Genomic DNA, 22,644 nt, shown 5'->3' with positions numbered 1-22,644 from the left:
AGGAAAACAGTGTCAGAAAGAAAAAGCTGATGCTGATTTCTTAGAGACTAGTTTGGGTTGGAAAGGACCTCTTGTTTCTCTTGCAGCCACTTTAGGCACTGGAGCTGCTCTGAGGTCTCCCCTTCAGGAGCCTTCTCTTCTCCAGGCTGCCCCAGCCCAGCTCTCTCAGCCTGGCTCCAGAGCAGAGCTGCTCCAGCCCTTGCAGCAGCTTCGTGGCCTCCTCTGGACTCGCTCCAACAGCTCCATGTCCCTCTTGTGCTGTTGCCCCAGAGCTGGATGCAGGACCTTGCACTTGGCCTTACCTTGTCACTACCTCCTTAAAGGATGTGAGACAGCACCAAACACACGTCTCTATTTCTAACAATGAGACCAAAGAGGTAGGATTTAAAAAGCATAAAGCCTGAGTAAAAACTACTTAATTCAGGAGCTGGTGCTCCTGGTGATGACAGGACACAGGACAGAGCTCCAAGAGGAATGTCATGCCCAAGGTTTTACATCCTGCCATATCCCTGTGGGGTGGGCACTGCTTCTGTCATAGACTGTCCGCTTCACTAAGCCCAAATCCTCAAGGGTAAGTCCCTGTCCAAACCACGACCTAACCAAGTTACTTTCCCTTTGAGAAAGAGGCAGTGTTCTAACAGTTAAATGTTACAGGATGGAAGCTCTTGGTAATCATGAAATTACAGGTCAGTGGATTCTTGCAGCATTTCCCTCCACTGATTTCCATCCTTGTCTTTCAGGTGAATGTGAACGGAGGGCAGAGCTTTCCCTGCCAGCTGCAACTGCAGCTCGGAGCTGGCCAACTTCTCCAGCTCGGAGTGCACGAGGCAGCACGAGGTAAAAAATGAGTATTTAAAAAGCAAAACTAAGCAGCCAGGCACCTGTCCCACTTTGTGCCTGCTTAGCTATTTTGGATTGAACACTTATTACCATGTTAAATCCTCCTAAAAGCCTGGTCAGCTCAGTTCTCTGAAATGGCTTTTTATAGTAAATCTGAGAGTTAAGCATATGGTTTGCTAAAGTGATATCAGAAAGCTTCTCTTAAAACTTAACCTGTCATGTACCAGGGGAAAAAAACTCAGGCACTTTCCATTTAATTGCTCATTTTCTTTTCCATCCTCAGGAGAACCTTAAAAAAGTAACAACCAAAATGACTCAGATTGTGTTTCTGAATACTCAGGGGAGTCTAAAGAAAGAAGTTGATGGAACTTAAACTATCTGCCAGGTTTTCAGCAGCAATCCCTTGCCACCTCTGCTGCTCTGACAGCAGAATGGTCACTGTTTGGGGAACAAAACCCCCCTTGCCTCTGCAGAGGAGTATGTGGTGGTACAGGAGCTGGTGCGTGCTTGTCATCTCAGTTAATGAATATGAGGCTTCACTTATGGAGTCCTTTCACTTCTAGGTCATTTTACCCTTCCTCCTCATTTTAAAGGAGCTATTACCATTACCATCACCTCTACCATGTGCTTTCTTTTGACTGTGGGATCAAAAAGAGCTGTCAAGTTTTCAGTGCTCCTTGTGACTGGTATATTGCACATAAAGCACACACACAGAAAAAGAAGGAAAACTGAACCAACCTTTCCCATTGCTTTCCTGTTTCACCAGCTGGAACTTTATATAGGCATGTGAGCATCCAAGCCTGAAAGCATCAATTACAAAACATTTCAGAAGATACACAAATTGACCTAATTTCTTCTCTGCACAGACACTAATGGGACTTACAGGAACCAAATCCCTTTCCCTCTTAAAATAAGCAATAGCACTGCTCCGTCCCTGACCCCTGTCTCCAAGCTAAGGACTGTGCTATTAAATCCATGGCTAGAACTCAGATGTGAGTTAACTGCAGGAAAAAGAGGGCCCAAAATAACGGGAGGAAGGAAGGAGATTAACCGTGTCATTCTAAATCCCTATTCTGCAAACCTCTGATCAAATGGGGGCTGTTCGATGATTCACATCTGTATTTCCGATCTAGCAGCAGCATCAGGAAACACAACTGCTAATGAAAAAAAATACACCAAAAATCTTATTTACTTTTTCTGTTTGGCTTTGATGTCTGCAAAGGAATCCTCTTCTCCCCAGTCTCTCTCTTGATTGCCTTCAGACTGTTCCGATAGGCTGTGAACACTGCTTTGACACGACTTTTCACTGTCTTGGGCAGATCTTCTGGCAAGACACATAAATGACAGGAGCTCAGCTGACATTCCCTGTTCCCTCTTCCCGCAGGAGAGCAAAGCTGGCTGCTCCTTGCAAGTGAGAGCAGCAGCTACCACCTAGTGGTAGCAGCTTTCCTCTCCCCACCATCATTACTAGTGCAGTACAAAGGGCTTTTTCTATCCTTCAGCGTGGATTGAGAGAGATTATGTGAAGCAAATCAGCCCCTGAGGACAGGCTCTGATCCCAGCAGGTACAAGAAACCCACTGAAATGTGTGCTCTGGTGAAATCAAGAGATTTAAGAGTTTGAACCTTGATACCTCTGGGTAACATTTAAGGGTCTCCATGACTTGAGTTTGATGCAGAAACTAGCTAAGAACAAGCAGTGGGGTGTTATCTGCATATTGAATTCAGACCTCCCACTATCAGGAAATAAAATACTTAGGAGAATAGGAATATATTATAATTTTAGAATGCCATTTATTCTGGGAGAATCCCAAAGCTCCCAAGAGAGCTTTAGGGTAACAGTACCACTGAAATGAGTTCTGGTGTTCAAGTTGTGAAATGGAGACTCCTGAACATCCCTGGGATGGGAGGAGGCAAACTGGCCATGGTGTGCCAGGGTGGGGACAGAAGGATCCCTTTTTCTGGCCAAACAGATCTTGAAAATGTTGTAAATCTAAGCAAAAAACAACATTTCTAATGTATATAAACCCTTCTATACAACACAGCCCAAAAGAAGTGCTGGACTTTGACCTAGTGAGATTGGATTTGTCCAGACTGAAGGTGACAATAAAAACCTTCATATCCACAACGTATTTTAACCGCCTACTGCAGGCCAAGAACTTAACACACAGTTTGCTTCAATGCTACTCAATTCCAAGCTTCTCATGTAAGAAAATAAAGTATCTGAAGGAGCTCAACTTGTTTGCCAAGTATACATATACAGCAGTGCAATGCAGCAGGCTCTGGGGTGGATTGCAGTCAAAGTGTAATAATGCAACATAACCTTGCTTGACAGTTTTAGGACAAGGAAGCAAAGGAAAAAGAATATCTTTTAAATTGAAACAGCAAGGAAAAATTTATGGAGACAGAATGCAATTTCCTTTGTTGGAATGTGCCCAGAGCAGCAGGATTAAGGAATCAAGAAACCTATTAAGGCATATGAGGGTATGAAAGTGCACTGCTCTGGGTTAAGAGTGTCTGGGGCATGGGTCAGTATTACAGACAGATGAACTCTATGCTCTGCTGCTTCTCTGCCAATTCCTGTGGTTTTCAGCCTTGTGAAATGGTTTTGCTCCCCAGCACCTGCCCAAGAGAAGGGTTCAGCTCACCGGGACTGTGGAGAGTCCTCCTGAGAAGACTCTCCTGCTCCAGAGAGAAATGGGGCAGGAGTCTCCGGCCTCTTGGCTTTTGGCATGCTGCTGCTGGGGGAAGGTCTCTCCCCACTCAGGCGGTCCTGCAACAAGTTTTCTCTGTTGAGGTTCACCTCAGAATATGGGCAGCCAACTAACCTGTGTTAAAGAAGAGAGAGAGAAGAGAGGGAGATGATGATGCATGTTTTTAAGTCATTAAGTCTTCCCACCTCAGGCAGACATCTCCATCAACAGACCCAGGAAAAGTGAGATCAGGTACACTCAGGGAGATGTTATTACCCAGGTTTAGGCACAGGAAAGCAGGGCACTGTATGGCAAAATTAGAAACCAAAGTCACGTTATTAAAGAGTCATCTCAGAGAACAAGAGCAAAGAGCAGCTCTTCCTCTGTAACCTGCTTGTCTGAACAGTAATTCATGAAACAAGAGAGTCCTGCAACTTCCACTCTGAAAAATTCAAAGCCCTTTGCCACATTATATACTGCTAGATCTTCAGACCTCCCATCTGAGATGGTTTTCTTGCTCTCTGATACAGTTTAATAAAGAACAAGCTTCCTTTGCCAAGAGCACATAAGAGATCAAAAGGCAGAGTACAAAACATGAGCTAGCTCTCCTCACTCCTGTACTTTAATAATCAACCCACACTCTCCCTTTTTGTCTCCCTGCATGCTGTTCTTGGGTATATTGGTTTATACAAAAAATCTTTCAGGAATGCTGGAATGTCGGAATTGGAGTGAATCTATGTTCGATTGCATTACAGTTGTAATGATTATACTGGTGTAAACAGAATCGAGGGTGAAACAGCACCTTTAGACACAAGAGGGAGCTGCAATTACAGTTACAACTCTCTCCAGACTAAACACCCTGAGGTAATTTCAGTGCAGTGCAGGTGCTTGTTGCTGCACTGTTAGCATGGACAGCAGGCAGAATCCTTCCAAGAAGAACTCCAGTACATACGTATAATGTGTTCCATAGCGTGGTCCCCTCACATGGCCGATCCCATGGCAGCCTGGAGTAGGACACGCTTGTCCCACTACTCCCACTCGATCAACAGCTCCTGGGGAAGAGAAGAAAGCAGTCAAAGAGATGTCTCTGCTCCTGCATCTGAGGAGCAGACTGCACTGAGGAAAAGAGTCAACATAACAACATGAGATCATCTACTTTACCTAGAGGCACTTGCAAAGCATGTCCAGTTTTTGCACACCAGCCTACTGGATGGACATCAGGGCTGTCTGCATCGACCCAGAAATCGTAGTGACGGTCCCAGCCATCAAAATGTATCTAAAAGAAGCACAGCCTCAGTGAGACACGGTTAAGGACATGACTCAGCTTTTATTTTAACTTCCCCCTTTGTTTCACCTTGCTCAGCTTAGGGCTGATTCATTCAATCTTTCAGTCCAGCACAATGGTTCTTTGTGCTCAGTGTAACCAGTTCTCTTCCTGATCCTGCATGTACGTTTTACAGGACAACCAGACTCTGGGAACACACTCAAATCACAGTGAATGCAAGAAAGCAGAGACCATGGGGTGCTCCAGCACATTCCACACTCAGAGACTAAACCTATGCAAACACAATTGCTTTATTTAATTGTTGTGTTTTCCAAGAATCCCCAAACACCAGAAAAGCCAAAAAGTTTGGTGGGTTTTACAGTGAACAAGCTAGAATTTTCTGCTGGGTGAAGAAGTAATAGAATCCCAGAGTGGTTTGTGTTGGAAGGGACCTTAAAGCTCATCCAGTTCCAGCTCCTGCCATGGGCAGGGACACCTTCCACTGGAGCAGCTTGCTCCAAGCCCCTGTGTCCAACCTGGCCTTGAACACTGCCAGGGATGGGGCAGCCACAGCTTCTCTGGGCACCCTGGGCCAGCGCCTCAGCACCCTCACAGGGAAGAGCTTCTGCCTAAGAGCTCATCTCAGTCTCCCCTCTGGCAGGTTAAAGCCGTTCCCCTTGGCCTGTCCCTACAGGCCCTTGTCCAACGCCACTGTCCAGGTTTCTTGCAGACCCCTTCTAGACAGTGGAAGACTGTTCTAAGGTGTATGAACTGAATATCATGCTACTCTGTACTGGTAAAACTTGACTTCTGCTTGCAATCACAGTGATGAGACCGAGAATCAAATGGCTAATGGGGAGCAAACTCCACTCCTGAGCACATAATCATCTTTTAGAAAGGAGACCTGTGGCTGAGGAGCCTCTGTCAGTGCAGCCTCCACTTTAGCTGGCTCATCCTTGAATTTCTCAGAAGCCAAAGCACAATGCGCATTTCTGGCAATATATTTATGTGCAAAGAATTAGTTCAAATCCATTTAGGTAGTAGCAAATTCACAGTGGAGGATTGTCCTGGGTTCAGCAGTAGCAGTCAGTTTTTCTCCTTCTTAGTAGCTGTTGCAGCACTGTGTTTCTGACTTTTGGCCTGGGAAAAGCTGATAACACTGATGTTTAGACTGACCAAGGACTTTGCGAGTCTCATGCTCTGCCAGGGAGGAGAAGGGGCCGGGAGGAAGCAGGGACAGGATGCCTGACCCAAACTAGCCAAAGAGGTATTCCATACCACAGCACGTCATGCCCGGGGATGTAACTGGGAGCTACCCGGAAGGGCACGTCCTCTTTTCGGTCGGGCTCTTTTCCGGCGAGCGGTATCGTATTTTCTTCCCTTGTTATTTCTCTTATCATTATTATTATTGGTGGCAGCAGTAGTGATTTGTGTTATACCTGAGTTACTGGACTGTTTTTATCTCAACCCGGGGGAGTTACATTCTTTCGATTCTCCTCCCCATCCCTCTGGGGAGTGGGGGGGGGAAGTAGACTGCGTGGTTCTAATTTACAGCCGGGGCTTAAACCACGACAAGGATGAAGCTGCTTCCCACATGTACCAGGGTTCAACTTGCTTCGCGTTTTCCTTTAAGTATGCTAGGAAAAAACTGTCAGGTAGCTTCCCATCAGCAGAACATGAATGCTGCCTTCACTCACACGGACACTGCTAAAAGATGTCAAATCATGCTGTCAAATGCTATTTCCAAATAGTTACATTAAAGCAGTAACTAACAATACCAGGCAATTCCATTTCAACAGGGCAAAACAACAGAAATCGTTTCCAGTTGGGCCAGCCTGTGGCCTGCATCATCTGCAAGGCATTTGCTTGCTGCTTCTGAGACCAAATGGGTATTTCTTCTATGCTGCCAATCACTATATTCCTCAGGACAAGGGCTCTGCATTTTGAAGCAAGGTCATACCTTAATGCGATGGTCGTCTTTGTCAACTATTGTTGCCACTCTTATCAAGATGGGGTTTCTTCTGTCCACGGCCTCTAACTTCATATTAACTTGGAATCCGTGAGCAGGCCGCTGAAAGAGAGGATGTAAGCAGAATGCTAAGTCTGGGCCTTCAGAGCTCCTTACCTGCTCGGAATGAAATGTGCTGAAGTTTACATCTACCACTCCAACCTTTCTGCAGCTTCAGCCCCTGATCTCACCAGCAGACTGCTTCAGAGGTGCACAGCTTCTCTGGGCACCCTGGGCCAGTGCCTCAGCACCCTCACAGGGAAGAGCTTCTGCCTAAGAGCTCATCTCAACCTCCCCTCTGGCAGGTTAAAGCCATTTCCCTTCTCCTGTCCCTTCATTAAGCAGGTTTTCATCTACTTCTTATGACAACAACTGCGTCTTCTTGTTATCAACGACTGTTGAGAACCGTGGTGCTGGGACTCAAGAGTGGCTGCAGTTGCTGACCTGCCCTTTCCCTCAAAGTCCAGCAGCCAAAGGGCTCTGTGAAACCTCCAGCGTGGCCTCTGACCTGATGTGTGCCCCTTGCAGCACCCACAGATGTCACCTCTCACTAACAGGCAGCATTTGCTAATCCTTCCGTTTATCTTGAATTGCCTGACTGCAATTCCTGCTCTGAGCTCCTCAGCTGGGGGGTGTGCAGCACTGGATGCTCATTCCAAACACGTCCTTCTTCACTCCTGCACATTAAGGTCAGGGTTTTAGCAAGAGATGATCAATCGTGTCTTTGAACCAGATCAGGTTAATGAAAAGATGATTATAATCATTCTTCCCTCCTAATCTTCCTTACCCTTCCTAGTGCTGGGGGCAGGGAAGGAGGCCCACTTCTGAGCCAAGGGGATAACAGGCTTCAAACCTCCTTTCTCTTCAGTCTTTTCACCTGGATGCAGACATTTACCAAGAGGCTTTCAGGCACACGACACACAGGAAGCTAGGCAATCTAAACTGCTTTTAGTTTTAAGACTGTCTTCTTGAACCCAGCCAACCTTGTCTGTTTTCCTTGAGGAGCCTGAGTGCAGGAGAACAAAATCCTGCCCGGAAGATGAGCCAGGCTATTTATTTAAGTCTTGCTGCCTTCTGGCAATAGCTTATGAATGCTTTTGAATTGACAGCCCATAGAATGAAACAGTGATGATGCTCACAATGAAGCAGTCTCCTCCTGTGGCTTTGCGTAGGGGAGAAGGCAGAAACCCAGACACAAGATCTGCTATTTGGGCTAATGATCAGTGTCTCCAGATGATGTAAAATAGCTCTTTAAACCTGTTCAAAACTAATTCAGTGAGAAATGCCTGTTCTGGCTCTCAACCTGTATTTTTATGTACTGATTTCCTGTAATTGCTAGCTGGAATAATAATAATAATAAAAGAAAATCGATAACTGTGACATGTATTTGCACTTCAGACCAACCAAGCCAGGAAAATAATGAGGTTTGATCTTGAAAGAGTTCTATTAACTGTTGATATATCAACTGCCTTTTTGTGTGTGTCTCGTCTTCAAAACAGAGTCTTGGATGCTAATTTATATTCCTGAGTTTCATCAGAGCCAGAACTGGCCCTTCTGCTATTCTCTCAAAGCCAGATACCTGAAGCAGCAAAAGAATGGCTGCAGAGATGTCCATAAAACAGGGCAAGAGGCAGACGAGGCAGTTGCATTCCCCCTTGGGAAGACACTTCACTTTGGAAGAATCCAAAAAAGGACCACTCAGTGCTGCAAAGGCTCCTGAGCAAAGCTCCTGTCATCTTCAGGTGACATTTCTTAACATACCTTATATTCTGAAAATCTGAGGGAGGACTGCAGACTGGGAGGTTTAAGATGGTTGTACTTCACTGCTGCTTTTTGTATCACATAATCCCAGAGTGGTTTGGGTCGAAGGGACCTTAAAGCTCATCCAGCTGCAACCCCTGCCATGAGCAGGGACACCTTCCACTGGAGCAGCTTGCTCCAAGCCCCTGTGTCCAACCTGGCCTTGAACACTGCCAGGGATGGGGCAGCCACAGCTTCTCTGGGCACCCTGTGCCAGTGCCTCAGCACCCTCACAGGGAAGAGCTTCTGCCTAAGAGCTCAGCTCAGTCTCCCCTCTGGCAGGTTAAAGCCGTTCCCCTTGGCCTGTCCCTACAGGCCCTTGGCCAAAGCCCTTCTCCAGCTTTCCTGAAGCCCCTTTAGGCACTGAAGCCGTTCTAAGGTCTCCCTTGAGCCTTCTCTTCTCTTCCCCAGGCTGAACCACCCCAGCTCCCATAAAGAGTTTTATTACCTTTCCAAAATATTTGTCTCTACAAAATGACTTCTGTTGTTCCCCTATTGTGTAGCAGCCCCATTGCTGCATTCTTTTGCTCTTGTATTCTGAAGATTCCTGGTTTCCAGCACTGTTGGGATTTTACCTCAGAAAAAGGCTGAGTCTACCCCTAGGAGCAACAAACGAGCCCCAGTGACAAGCTTCACTCATTACCCTGCACACTGGCCTCAAGGTGCTCCTTCACATGCTGCGCTGCACGATCGAAGATGCTGTCTGTCCAACGCTGGAAAACCTTAATCCAAAGGATGTTTGGAGTTCAGCTGTGCTGCAGATAACTCCAGCTGTGGTCTTTCAGCCCTCCAAAGAGGCAAAACCAGCCTCTCTCTACTTCCACCTTGCAACCTTCAACTTCAAATGGACACCTGCTGAAAACTAGCAATTATCAGCCTTGTCTGGCTGGATTTTTACCTCCCTTATCTGAGGCCTCCCTGATTGCTTTTCCTCCTCAGTCCCAAAAGGCTGACCAACAAAATATACAGGAGGGCAGCAGGTATTAACCTGCAACTCTTCACGGAAAGGAATCAAGTCGAGTGTCATGTTGGCACAGCAAGGTTATTAAACACATTGCAAAGGTGAGCAAGAAGCTGCTAAGAAAAACAAATCAACTTTAAGGTATGGTGTTTAAAATGAAGTTATTTTAAAGGCTTTGTTTTGTTTCTGCTCACAGTGAGCTTCCAGCTAAATGCACTGAGCTCCAAGGTAAGAAACAAAACCTTGAGAGAACCATCTCTGGATTTAGATGCAGGCCACTGATATCCACTTTTGATCCCCACAAAGGGAGAGTTTGGAACCAGTTAAACCAGCACCAGTCCTGCTCAGGTGTTACCTAGGAGATCATCCAGTCAGGCCTCAAGCAGAAGACCCCTCTCCCTTCCCTCTCTGAAGCAAGGTACTGCCCTTCACACATATCTCTGTCAGCTATAGTTATCTGTGTGGACTGAAGGTTCTTCCCTTAAACCTGCTGATGGAGCAACTGAAGACGTTTAGTCAAAACCCTTCTCTAAGACAGTTTTACATGGCTGTGTGTTCTGTTTAAGCAGCACTGAAAGATGATCTTAACTCAGGCTCAAAGTAAAGGAAAAAACCTTTTGGCACAGCCATGGTGAACGACCATCAAATAAAGCACCTTGCAGCAAAGGGCAGGTGACAGCAGCTTCCCCCACCTTCCAAAGAAAGAGATTCACCAACCAGTTTGAATGCTCTTGCTGGGGCTGCCTGGGAATTCGTTTCTTCCAAGTATCTCTCCCATGAGAAGGCTTTGGAATCCTTGTATCCTGGAAAAAACAGAGAATTACCATTGAAGTTAGAAGAAAACCAGGTTTATTGTTACAAACAACAGAAAGGCAGCTATGCAACACACGGTTACTGGGTTAATTTAGTACTTACAATGGATGGCACTGGAAACTGCTCTGTTTATTCGTACACACCACGTAGGGCAAGCTTCCCCACAGGGCTTTAACCCTGACCTGAAAAACCTGAAGAGCTCATGTGTGTACAACTCCATCAACCCTTACTTGCTAGAGAAAGCTGCAAGTGAAGGGTTCTGGGCTGTGCAATGGCATCACCTGATTCATATTCTTGTTCCTTAACTGCTCTATGTGTGAGTGCCACAAGATTGTAGAAGCTTCTCGTGTCCTGCTACCTACTCACCCATAGCTGAGGAAAGCCTGGAGTCCGGAGATAAAAGGCTCCATCAGTGTTACCATAATCTCAGACATCTACATGGACGTGCTGCTCTGACAACAGTGGATGCCTCTCCCTGGCAGCTACATTTAAGAAACTGCTCTAGTTTTCTTCCTCCTTCCTATTTCAGTAATCTTTAGCCTCAGTATTGTTTCCTTTTGGCAGAGGGTGCAATGACTAAATGTGTTAGACAGTCTGCAAACTGCTGCACGCAGATCTCTCAACAGAGACATCAGAACTGACTGCAGAGAGTGCTGGGGGCACATGGAATTGTGCTCGGAGATGAGGAACTGCACGCCACAGCCCTGGTGCTCATTCCAGGAGCAGGAGCAGATGTGGTGCTGCCGAAGAGGACATGTTTACAACCCCCTCTGCATCAGCAGCAAAGGCACAGAGGCTAATTCCTCCAATGCAGAGGGATGTTATTGTGCCATCCACTCTACTAACACAGGAATTCTTGCTCCAGGGCTGTCAATTTAGCAAAGAGCAGACATCATTGTTTTCCAGTTGTTATTTTTAAGGTGAATGAGCACTCCCAAGGCCTGAAAACAACACTGATTTTGCTCTGCGTTCTGTCCTTTTTCATTTGCCAACATTCTCTTCATTTACTGAATTCCAATGCAGCAGAAAGAGATGTGACTTCAGTTACTCCTTCATTTCCACAAATACCATCTGTGAAATCATAACACTGAGTCCTCTTGCTTCCAGCTCACCTTAAATGCTACAAATACTTCAAGGTTCTTTCCCTTCTGAAACCAAACACAATTACAAATCACAGCCCCCTGTCCCAGTTCTTGAAAGGGCTATGAAACAAAACAAAACGCAGAGGCAAAAAGAATGAAGACTAATATTGTTCAGTCTGAAGAGGGCTGAATGGAGCCTGGAACTTGCAAACGTAATTATATGGAAGGTAAAGCTTGCAGGTTATTTGACTGAGGCAGAAAATAAGTCTCACTTTCAACATACCAGGTGGTGTTGTCAGTGGGGTTCCAGTTTCTTGGCAGTAGCCAACAGGACGGATATATGGGCTGCTAGCTTCACACCTGAATCAAAGAAGGAAAGTTGGCACCAGTTAATTTCCAAGCACCAGGAAAAGCAGAATCTCAAATGCTGTCTGATACGCCTTTGCTGGCCTAGCAGATGCTTTCAGTGGGTGTGGAAGACAAGCATTACCTCGTCAGAATGTCTAATGCCAAGTGTTCAAAGCATTCAAGCTGCCCCCAAAACTAGGGAAACATAAAAGAGAATGTCTGGTGCTCTAAAAACCAACAACAAACTCCCCACACGTGGACTATACCAGCCACAGGGATCATCCCAGGTCATCCCAACTAAAATGAAAGGAAGCAAAGAGGCAAAAACTAAACCCTCGTCCCTAACTGAAACAACATCACTGTGGAAAAGGGGAAATGATTTGTTAAGGTCTTTGCCAAGACCTGCACATAATCCACTAATTCTACCTGAAACCTAGTGGTAGTTTGCCTGGTTCCCACTCTGATTGCATGTTTAGGTCTTCTGAGTTCCTGAAGGAGGCAACAGGCCACTGTGAGACAGCCCCTTTTGTCGCATCTGCTCCAGTGAAGGGACTAAAGCAGTCGCTCAGATGTAGGCAAAAGCCTGTGTGTTTTCAGCCAAGCTGTACTTTGAAGCTCTGTTTGCCTGTGTTTCCTATTAAATTTTTCAAATTCCAAACAAAACATGGCACGGAAACAAAGCTTCCCTGGCTCAAATGGTAAAGGGACGAGATCTAAAGTCCTGCAAACGGAAACACCGGTGTTACAAAGCTCTCATGACATATTTATGGCAGAGAAAGAAAAGACAAACTTGCCACCAAACAGGTCCCTATTCTGAAGCAAACAGACAATAGGAGATAGGGAGAGAACAGAGGATACTGAGCAAATCAGCGCTGGTTTGATAAGCATGTGCCTTGTGTTGCTTTCACAAGTTCAAAGCAAGTTAATCCCTTGATGTAGGCTGGAAAACAAGAACCAAAAAGGGAAAACATTTCTTGATATTCCACCTGGCTCCAGCATGAGGGCAGGGGATCAAGATTCTCAGGTGCAGAACAACCATCGTGCAGGTCAGGATTGAAAAGCCTCAATGTTGGCAGTCATTGTTATTTTCAAAGAGGTTTAGCCAAACTCTGCTGAAGCAAATGGAAATGGTTTTCACTGATTTCAGTACTGCCTGCTTCCAAGCTTGCAGAGAGACATGCCAGCAGCTACTGCTGGTCCTGGAGGAGAGATGTTACCAATTCCAGGTGGGATCACCACTGGAGCTTACTCTTGCTTTAGCTCTGCCAGAGGAATGGATAACGTGAGCACTCCTTGACCTGACCCAAGTCAGCCAGATGCATTCCCTCAAATGCTTCTTACCTCAAATCCTTCACAGGCAGTTTGAGCTCACCTCACTGGTGTTGCACTGAGCCAACTTCCCCCAGTAACAGGGGAGGCTACTGGGCAAAGCACACTTGGTAAAAACCCAAAGTAATTACTCAGATGCTTGAAAAGTGATTTAAGATTCAGTGACTACACTTAAAATATTAGATACCACCTTTAGTGGTAGAATGAAATAAACCACAGTCTGCTTATAGGTATGTATTAGAAATAGCATCTCTTTACCAGTAGTCATAACTCTCATCCCAGTTATCAAAATGAACCAGCAGGCGGTTATCCACCATGTCCGTGATGGTTGCGACACACATCAGCGACGGGTTCTTCTTGTCCACTGCCTCCAGCTTCATTCCCAGACGAAAACCAGAGGGGGTGACAGGCTGAGGAACAGGACACGAGGAAAGGGACATCAACCACATTCTGGGTCAGGCCATTTAAATTACCCTTATCAATTCATTTGTTGCAGGTTGTAACCCCGAAACCCACACAACAAAACACACACCAGTTACCAGCAAGAGGGCTACAGGCAAGATTTCCATGTGTTCTGGCAACAATTGCTATTATTCCTAAGGAAGAGCTGATGTAGCTGGGAATAACAGGATCTCCAGGTACGCAACACCACTACAGATTCCAAGGCTAAGATGCACATGCCTTGCAGTGATGAGTATTGGCTGAGGATAAGTGTGAGCATTGCAGGTCCTGTCTTACTAGTGGCAAAGTTAAGAGAGTCTTCAAGGCAAAGAGGTGACAGGTGGAAGCAGAGCAGAGCTGCACAGTTAGGCCCTGATCCTACTGAAGTCAGTACTTTGCAGCATCAAATCTGCAGCACCAAATCCATAAGATCATGGAATTCATGTCATCCGAGTGACACAAAATGGGAGAGAGTGCAATACAGGAACTGAGGCTAACAACCCCAAAAGAAAGCAACAGTGGCTGAAGGATGAAAAATGCTCAAGATGCACAGCCTCATAATGAATCCCATGGTGCACATGAGGATGTTGCTGGAAACTAGAAATTATTTTGGAAATGATTAAATTAGAGGGAACTGACACAAATATCTTGACTGTAGGGACATAGCAAAACAGACTGGTGTAATATATTGACTAAATGGTAGTGTAAATCTTTTCCTCCAGCATAAAGGAGGAAGGGAAATACAAATTCTCACTCTGGAAAGTCAGTGCCTGGGGGAAGGAAGAAAAATTGTACTCGTTTCCCATCTTCAAAATAAATCAGAGCAGGAAGCACCTTGTATCTGATTGTACCATGGCTGCACCTCTGCCGTGAGCACATTAAAACCACGTCAATATTCTGGTCAAAACTCACTTTGCATCAGACCTATTTGTAACATCTTATATTCAATATCACTCACAGTGCTGAGGGTCTTAAAAAGGCTTTTTGGAGCTGCTTGAGCTTTACAGTTCTTCAAATAGGAAGTCCAACTAAATTCTCCCTCCTTGAAACCTAGAAAGAGAGATCAGAAGATTGTTTTACATAGCCCTGTTAGGTTCAGATTGGGTTTTCAGAACTGGAAATTACCTGGGTGGGATATGAGCTTTGCATGGTCACTGCCCTTCCCCAATCTTCAGGGTTATGCATTTCAGCTAAAACATCTCATGTCCAATCATTAATCTCAACCTTCAAATGTTTCTAGGTAATGGGAGTGCAGGGAAGAAGCAGGTTCTGAAGCCCAAAGAGACTCCCTGCTTTCCGCACTCATCCAATAGCTCCTAATTTGCCTATCAACGTCAATCTTTGGCAATATCAAAAGGAAGCTGTTTTGTTCTTTCGTGATTCACTCTCTTAGTTCCACCTCTTCCCTTTAAGCCATTCAGAGCAATTTCCACACTGAAATAATACTAAAAATGAAACATGCAGAGTCAGGACAACCAGTTCTTAGCAGAATTTATGGTTTCTTATACACCATTCTATGTGTTGTTCCATACCTTTAGGAGGGAGCAGCTTATGACTTGTTTTTTCACACCAGCCAACAGGATGGATGTCTGAGGAATCAGCATTAACCCAGAAGTCATAGCACTCTGGATAACCATCAAAGTGTAATCGCATTCGGTACCCTTGTACCTAGAATAAGGGGAGCTCTGGTTATCCTAAAGGGTCATACAGAAGTTAAACACTAATCACTCCTTTCATTTTTGGATTGAGAGATATATCTAAGATCTCATTTATTTCCCAAAAGCCAGCTTGATTTTTCCTCATTTACATCTTCCAGTTTTCATGCTCATTCCTCACTTCAAACAGTTTAGAGTGAAACTGGTCAATGTGACTTCCCTGCCTAAATATATACGGACTTTTGGAATCAAAGTCAGGAAGAGCAACTACCTCAGCCACTGTGAGAACGCAAAACCGAGAGGGGTGTTCAGGATCCAGCCCTTCCAGTTTCATTCCAGCCTTAAATCCATTTCGGCCTTGTGGGAATGACTGATACTGTGACGGAGGAAAGAAAGAAAGATTTAGGTTTAATTCCTAAGGATGAAACCTAACAGAGAGCAACCATTATGTATACTTAAAGCTTCAAATCTTCAACTCAGAAGAGAATTCCATCACTAACTGATTGCTGCTTTAACAGACGGGCACAGCTACAGAGATCAATAATGCCATGAGCACCATAGTTCACATTTATTTGTCATTCTAATTCATCTCTTGAAAGAACTGAACCATGAGGGTGCTGCAATTAGCTACGAACAAATCTTCCAGCAGATTCAGAGCCCAATGTAGGAGGGCTGGCACAACTCAAGAACCAGGAAAGCTAAAACCCCTTTGCCTATGTCAGCATGAGGTCAGCAGTCCAGACTTCCCCAAAAAGTAACTTCTCACCTCCTAATGGTAAAAGGAACAAGACACATTTGATCTGCAGCCCATTTCTATAGTTGTTCCAGAAAACCAACAGCACCCACAGCACTCACTTGACTTGCAGTTTTCTACTGAGGAAAGCTGGACAAGGTGTTGTATAACCACAGATGAAGCACAGGACACATGAAAGACATTAAGCTCTCTCTCCAATGCTTCCTGGAGGTTGCCTAACAGCCCATTTATCCCGAGTGGCCCAAAGCAGATTAGAACAGTCATTGCTCATTTGGGAGTGAGATCCAACCAGCACTTTTACACCCTGGTTTGGGATGAGTCTCACAGGGCAGATGCTTGTTTCCACAGTGCTTCAGGGTTGGAAACAAACATGTGGAGGTTTTACTGCACCAAAACAACTCATAAATGTAACTGCTGGCTTGAGGGTAGGCTCTAATCCTACCTCCACTGTGTTAGTAATTCTGTGATGCTGCCTGACAAGAAACATAGCAGAAGAGTTGAAAAAGCTGCCAACCTCTCTGAACAGTTTTAGGGGAGCAGCTGGCATCCGTTCCTCTTCTAAGTAGGAAACCCAGTTCCATACCTTCTTCTTTCCAGGAACAACTAAGCAATCAAACACAAAGAGAAAAATGAATGTTTCTCTCTGATTCCTCCCGCTCTGCCCTTTCTTTTTCTCCTCCCATGTACACACCAATGCCATTTTGCAGTTGTACCCCAAAGGAGGCAGTGTTAGCCAACTTTTGAGGCAAGGAATGAGTTCCAGCAGGTGGAAAGCCGTGCTCATTTCTCATTAAAATAAAAGAAGTCATTTATTACATCCCAGGTCCAATGAATTGTGGCACCCGGACTGCTGGCAAGCTGCCTGTGGAGAGTTGCCACTGTAAAGTTTGGACAAGATACAGTAACTGAAAATTGTGGGAAAGAATTCCTTCTCCTGAGATGTCACAGAGGAATAAGGGGTTAGATATAAACTAGAAGACAGCACAGAAGAGGCATATAATGACAGCTGAAATAAACCTAAAACAAATGAAAAGCCAAGTGAATCTCTGTTCAGTTCACAAGATTTTTTAGGTACAGATATATACAGATATATTTATAACCTGCTAATACCACAATGCACCTACTAGAGAAGCAGCTACCAGTACACAGATGATGAAAACAACATCCTGGGGAGGTGCTTGGATTCATTCTAGTAGGACCATGGTTATAACACAGAAAATTACATTTTAAATGCACATTAGAAATCTCCCCCAGTTACATATGCTAACTCCTTTAAGGTATATAATAAAGATAACCTATAGTCTATAATCAATCACATGCTGTTTACAACTTATTTGCCATTTAGCACTTGTAGTCTGTGGCTATGAAGCTTCTAAAGCCAAAAGAAGAAAGATTCTTGTTGTCTTCAGTGAGCTCTGGATCAGGTTGTCTCCTTCCAGCTCCTCTGCACTGTGCCCATCACACAGGGAGATCTGCTATGTTCTTGCTAATACACTTCAGAAGACTTCTGTGGTAAGAGGGTTATGTACCTCATCAGCTATTCTGCATGTGAAATGAGCTCTACTGTCCTTTCCTCTCCTGTTTACTATGATTCATTTTATAATAGCTAGTCAAAATAATCTATAAACATTAAAGAAAAGAGACTATGAGCTTAGCTCACCTTGTTTTATTGGTTTAGTGTTTCTGCGGCTTTTCATATTATTTGATTTATTCTTCTCCTAGACACAGATATGTTAAAAACAAGTTTAGCAATATTGTTTTTTCCTCCCTCTTTGATCATCTCACAATGCAGGTACAATAAGGATGTAACATGTAACTAACAGGACTATTAGCTACCATTATTTTCTCCTGAATAACCCTGCAAGAATATTAGTAGGGTATGTTACACACATAACTTTGATCCTGCAGCATCCCAAAGTGCTTTACAAATTATTTTATATATGCTAGTAAGGTTCATTTCAATGTGGCTATTGAAGAGCAGCAAGGGCCCAAAATCTCCATTACAATGCATAGGATTTGCTTTCTGCAATGCAGAATTTACTGCTCACATAAGCAACATCAATGTAATCCTCCATTTCCTTTCAGAGGGTCTTATGTCCATCTATGCCAGCGAATAGATACAGCAAAAAAAGTCATTTATGAAGCCCTGAAGAAAGCAGAAGCTTCAAGTAACTACTATCATAGATGAACATCCCAGAAAACACGGTCAGGCTCAAGCCACACTGCCATTTCCATTTTTTCTACATGGTTTTCAAACTCATGTTTAATTCACCCAGGGTTGTTGCTTCTCAAAGCAAACCCAAAAGGGCACAATCTGAAATGCAAAGCTGCCTACCAAACATGGCCCAGAAGAGACAGGGGGGCAGTTTCAAACAAGGAGGAAGGGAAAGAGACAGAATGCAAGGACTTCTGAGAACATACAGACTTTACAACATCTTATACACAGCACAGGGAAAAGCTGAGCAACAAGATGAGTTCAACTGCCCATGACATCAGAAGTTCCAGCTTGCATTCCCAACAAACACCTGCCCCAGTGTCTCTGCATTACAAAAGCATGTGCAATACGTGAAGAGAAAGAAAACGGTTCAAGCCTGAGATGCTACACATGAGGTAGCCGAGTGCACACTTGCACAAAAAAGCCCCTAAAGGGAGTAAGGTGCTTAATGAAGGGTAAGAAAAGATCAGGTCAGGACTGAGGTACTTGTGTTCATCTGTCATTAATACAGGTTTCTAGTAGTGCAGTGAGTGTACTTGCAAGTATCTAATAAAAGGGAATCAAACTCTGTGGTTTGACACTGATCTTCAGTATCACATCATTGTCCTGGACTGTAGTCTGGAGGCATGTGGGTTTATTGCTGTGAAACACACTTGGTGCTCAGGGCTGTACCTACACCTACACACTCACAGTCTGAAATCCTGACTCTGACTTCACACAAGCTATCCACCCTTCTGACTCCCCAGACTTCAGACCAGATATTACTGATGTAAATCAGGCTCAGCCCCAGACCAATCTCCTGGGCACAGCACAACCTCCCTCAGCTCAGCTTGCATTGCACATTGAAACTTGAGAGAGCTGGCCCAGCTTTTCACAGTTCTCCTTAAAGAAAACACATGCAGCCTTATTTACCTCATCCTCATCTGCATTTTCCTCATCATCCTCAGACTCCAGAAGCAGTCTTCTCTTCCTCCTGAGACGTTTGACAGGTCTGTCAGCCTCATTCATCTGACAGCCACTGCTGGGATTAACATTTCTACTATTCCCCCTGTTTCTGCAATCATCTGGAATGTCTCTGGTATCACTAAACATCCAAAATTGAAAACAAAGGCAAATTAAAAGTGCAACAATTGTCCTGCAGCATTCCCAGTGCCTCTGTGCCTCTTTAGTAGAGTGAGCACCTGAAGAAGCGAATCCCATCTGCAGCATTTGCCAGATAGGTATCTTTTCAAAGCACTCCAAAGTGCTGGCACAGCTCCCACCACCACAGTTTGAAAGGGGTTTTAATTCTGCCTTTTTACAACTCTACAGGAAGTTAAGACATCATCCTTATCTGTAAGGTGGGGAACTGAGGCATCAAGCAGGCAGCCAGCATTTCTGCAGGCTGTGAAGAGAAACAGGGATGGAGCTCTGGAGAGGAGCTTCCCTTGGTCAGGCAAGGGAGCCTCAAGGGAAAGAGGAAGGTGACTGGCAGCTCTGCCACTGTAACACTTGCTCTGAGGACTTCACTCTCCTCACAGCAACACTTTCCTCTAACACAATGTTCTCTTCAAATGTTTTCAAACACAGAACAGGAAGAATCTGTTTTTTTTTACCTGTCCCTGTGCTGCTGGGAGCCCATCTGAGTACAGAACTTTCCATTCCCAAAGCAATCCATTGGTTCACAGGGTTGGAAACCAGAGGAGGGCACGGCTTCTGTGGGCACTGCAGAAGCAAAGACAGACAACTATTACATTAGAATGTGAAAGCACCTTTCATGCAATTAGTCCTGTCAAAGTCTCTTGCAAACTTTCATTAAGTGACCCTTGGTAGCTCATTGAGAGGCAGAGTGAACCCGTTTTGATCTGTAACGTTTTCAGTTCGGAGCAACCTGCCTCCTGTACAAGTGCTAAAGGAGGATATAAACTCAAGGCTAGAAGCAGGACACTGTTACAAATCTTGTTATAGTTCTTTATTCCTAGTAACTCTCTCCCTTAAAAGACAAATGTCAAACAAGTCCATCTTGCTTGAATACTTCTAATATGGTTGGTTAAGTCGAAAAACTTCTGCCTTTATATATACTTTGTGCATGGGAAAATCCTTCACAGGCAGCCTCCAAACCCAGCACATTATTGATGGGAGAACAGAAACAATTATTTCTACATCTAGCAAGGGATCTATGGCAATCTTTCATCTGAATGAAAACATGAAAATGTAAGGAATAACTCCAGCATCTCATTCATGTTTATTTTCTCCTATGATCTGAGCTCTTCCTAATGCAAATTACACAGTGATACCCATTACCAGGCATTTGCTCTGTGCTGATGCTCAAGTAACCTGACATGCCAATTGTGCATGGTGGCTCCTTCACACGCGTCATTCCTGTTCTGCATTCAGTGGCAGTGCTTGCGTGCACTGGTTTGATCAATCCAGTTCTGAACGCACCATTAAACACTTTAGAAGACAAATCCCCCCACACTCCAGAACACTGAGATATGAGTCACTTTGCTTTTTCTTTAAAGCCATTTCCTTAGTCTCCCTCCCAGCACTTGCACTCATTCTGTTACGACAACTGACGTTATTCATTTCTATTTGATTGCTCCCTCTAGCCGAATATGGATGTCAGATGGTCCTGGCTGGAATTGGACAGAGAGGCTGCCTGCACACAGACTCCACGCATACCTGCCCGTATCACAACTTAAAGCCTCTTCCTGTGCTGTCAGGGACCAGTGATTCCAAGCAGGGAAAAGACAGAACAGGGAAAACTTGGAAGAACCAAGAGCGCTTGAAGAGCTCTGCTCAAGTAGAAGTCACACTCATCTATGGAACACACCTGAACCAACGTCCCAGAATCACCCCCTCAAGAGATGCCAGGACATAGGTTTAAACTCAACATGAGAGGGATGCTTGACCTCATCAACAGTCTAGTCCAGATCACTTCTACAACCAACCACACTTCCCTTGCACACAGGCGAGCGCAGTGACTTCATCAACAGGCTCTGCCTATCCCTGCATTCCTCTGCTCCAGGTACTGTTACGACTACACAGTAGTTACGCTCACTCTAACTACTCCTTAAATATTGGCAGTAAGACAGTGACTCACCCCCCATGCTGCATCTGGAGCATCACACAACACACCTTTCAGTCAGACCTGCTTCTAGAAGCTGTTTCAGAAACAATATTCTCTCCCACAGCAAAAAGCTCACCTTCCAAACCAGTGCTAGAGGCAGCAGAAGTGTCAGGAGCAGCAGGAGCAAAGCTGGTTGGGCTGGCATTTACTGCTAAGGCTGAAAGACTTTTTACGGCTTCTGCTTCGGTAATGATTTCTAACAGTCCAAACTCATTTAAACAGAGCTGCAGGTTAAGAGAAGAAAGCAAGCAAATAAGTAGGAGTGAAAGGGCTAGGAAGGGGGGCAGGAAGGAACAGGATTCCCTGAGGAGCAACTAGGTATGGGACAAAAAGAAGTGGCTGAATATAAGTTAAAAAGCATTAAGTAACAATAAAAGCCAGAAACACCCAACAAAGCTTTCCCTCAAAGTGCCACCAACAGGCCCCAAAACTACCCCAGCAATACATTTTGTGGTCCATGAAGGAAAACAACATTAATTCTACCTGCACTGCATGTGCTCCCCTTATAAACCCCAGACCTCTGATGAACACATCAGGAGAAACACCCTCAGAAAAGCAGTTTAAGCCAAACCTCTGCTCTGATGGTTCAAATTCGTCCAAAACAGCACCATTGTATTTATTTCAGCTATGGCATACAGCAACTTCCCTAAAATCTCAGTGCAAGCAGAAACCACCCAGCCATTGACAGAGATGTCACATTCCAGTGGAGAACTTGTCCAATACGTCTCCCAGCTGGTGCTGGCTGGGCTTTAAGGATGTCAGAGCACAGCGAGCATCTGGAGCTGCAAGAGGCCAAGCAGTTCCCAACCCTTCTCCAGTGACACTTGACAGTCTGGTGGGAAATGAACTTCCCAGAGGAGCAGAGGAATGCAGGGATAGGCAGAGCCTGTTGATGAACAGCAAGCACTCAGAAGCAGCGTTTTATTGTTTGTGAAGTTCTTCCTCGCACAGTACCACTTGTTAGTGAAAGGCCCTGACTCAAAGACAGAAGGGAGAGTCTTTAAATCCAAACCAAGCATTCCCAAATGACCTAGTGTTGTGGTTTAAGCCCAGGAGTAACTCAGCACCACGCAGCCGCTCACTCATTCCCCTCCTCCTTCCGTTCCTGGTCCCAATGGGATGGGCAGGAGAATCAGAAGAATGTAACCCCCACAGGCTGAGATAAGAACAGTCCAGTAACTAAGGTATAACACAAAACCACTACTGCTACCATTAATAAGGGAAATAACAAGGGGAGAGAACATAAAACTAAGAGGGAAAAGGAAAACAAACAATGAACACAAGTGATGCCCAATACAACTGCTCAGCACCAGCTGACTGATACCCAGCCCGA

General features: G+C 44.9%; 1 protein-coding gene across 3 annotated transcripts in view; it reads right to left on the bottom strand.

The window, feature by feature from the left end:
* Positions 1–22,644, bottom strand: part of LOC308228765 (lethal(3)malignant brain tumor-like protein 3) — a 44,287-nt gene that overhangs the window by 9,484 nt on the left and 12,159 nt on the right. Inside the window, exons 2-17 of one of the 3 annotated variants that reach the window (XM_080632325.1) lie at positions 19,798–19,906; positions 19,115–19,286; positions 17,648–17,705; positions 16,502–16,590; positions 15,505–15,609; positions 15,111–15,246; positions 14,537–14,628; positions 13,396–13,547; positions 11,744–11,820; positions 10,283–10,368; positions 6,757–6,867; positions 4,694–4,808; positions 4,485–4,584; positions 3,488–3,667; positions 2,033–2,164; positions 1,579–1,640 (exon numbers count right to left, since the gene is read on the bottom strand). In XM_080632325.1, coding sequence (XP_080488451.1) covers positions 1,579–1,640; positions 2,033–2,164; positions 3,488–3,667; positions 4,485–4,584; positions 4,694–4,808; positions 6,757–6,867; positions 10,283–10,368; positions 11,744–11,820; positions 13,396–13,547; positions 14,537–14,628; positions 15,111–15,246; positions 15,505–15,609; positions 16,502–16,590; positions 17,648–17,705; positions 19,115–19,286; positions 19,798–19,859 — 1,729 coding nt within the window. In that variant the 5' untranslated portion in view covers positions 19,860–19,906. Of the gene's footprint in view, positions 1–1,578; positions 1,641–2,032; positions 2,165–3,487; positions 3,668–4,484; positions 4,585–4,693; positions 4,809–6,756; positions 6,868–10,282; positions 10,369–11,743; positions 11,821–13,395; positions 13,548–14,536; positions 14,629–15,110; positions 15,247–15,504; positions 15,610–16,501; positions 16,591–17,647; positions 17,706–19,114; positions 19,287–19,797; positions 19,907–22,644 lie in introns of those variants that run through there. The other 2 variants (XM_080632326.1, XM_080632327.1) reach the window with 2 other exon arrangements.

Source organism: Psittacula echo, assembly GCF_963264785.1.
Source record: "Psittacula echo genome assembly, chromosome: 21".
Lineage (NCBI taxonomy): Eukaryota > Metazoa > Chordata > Aves > Psittaciformes > Psittacidae > Psittacula > Psittacula echo.
The sequence above is the reverse complement of the archived record's forward strand: the minus strand, read 5'-3'. Positions and strand labels throughout refer to the sequence as shown.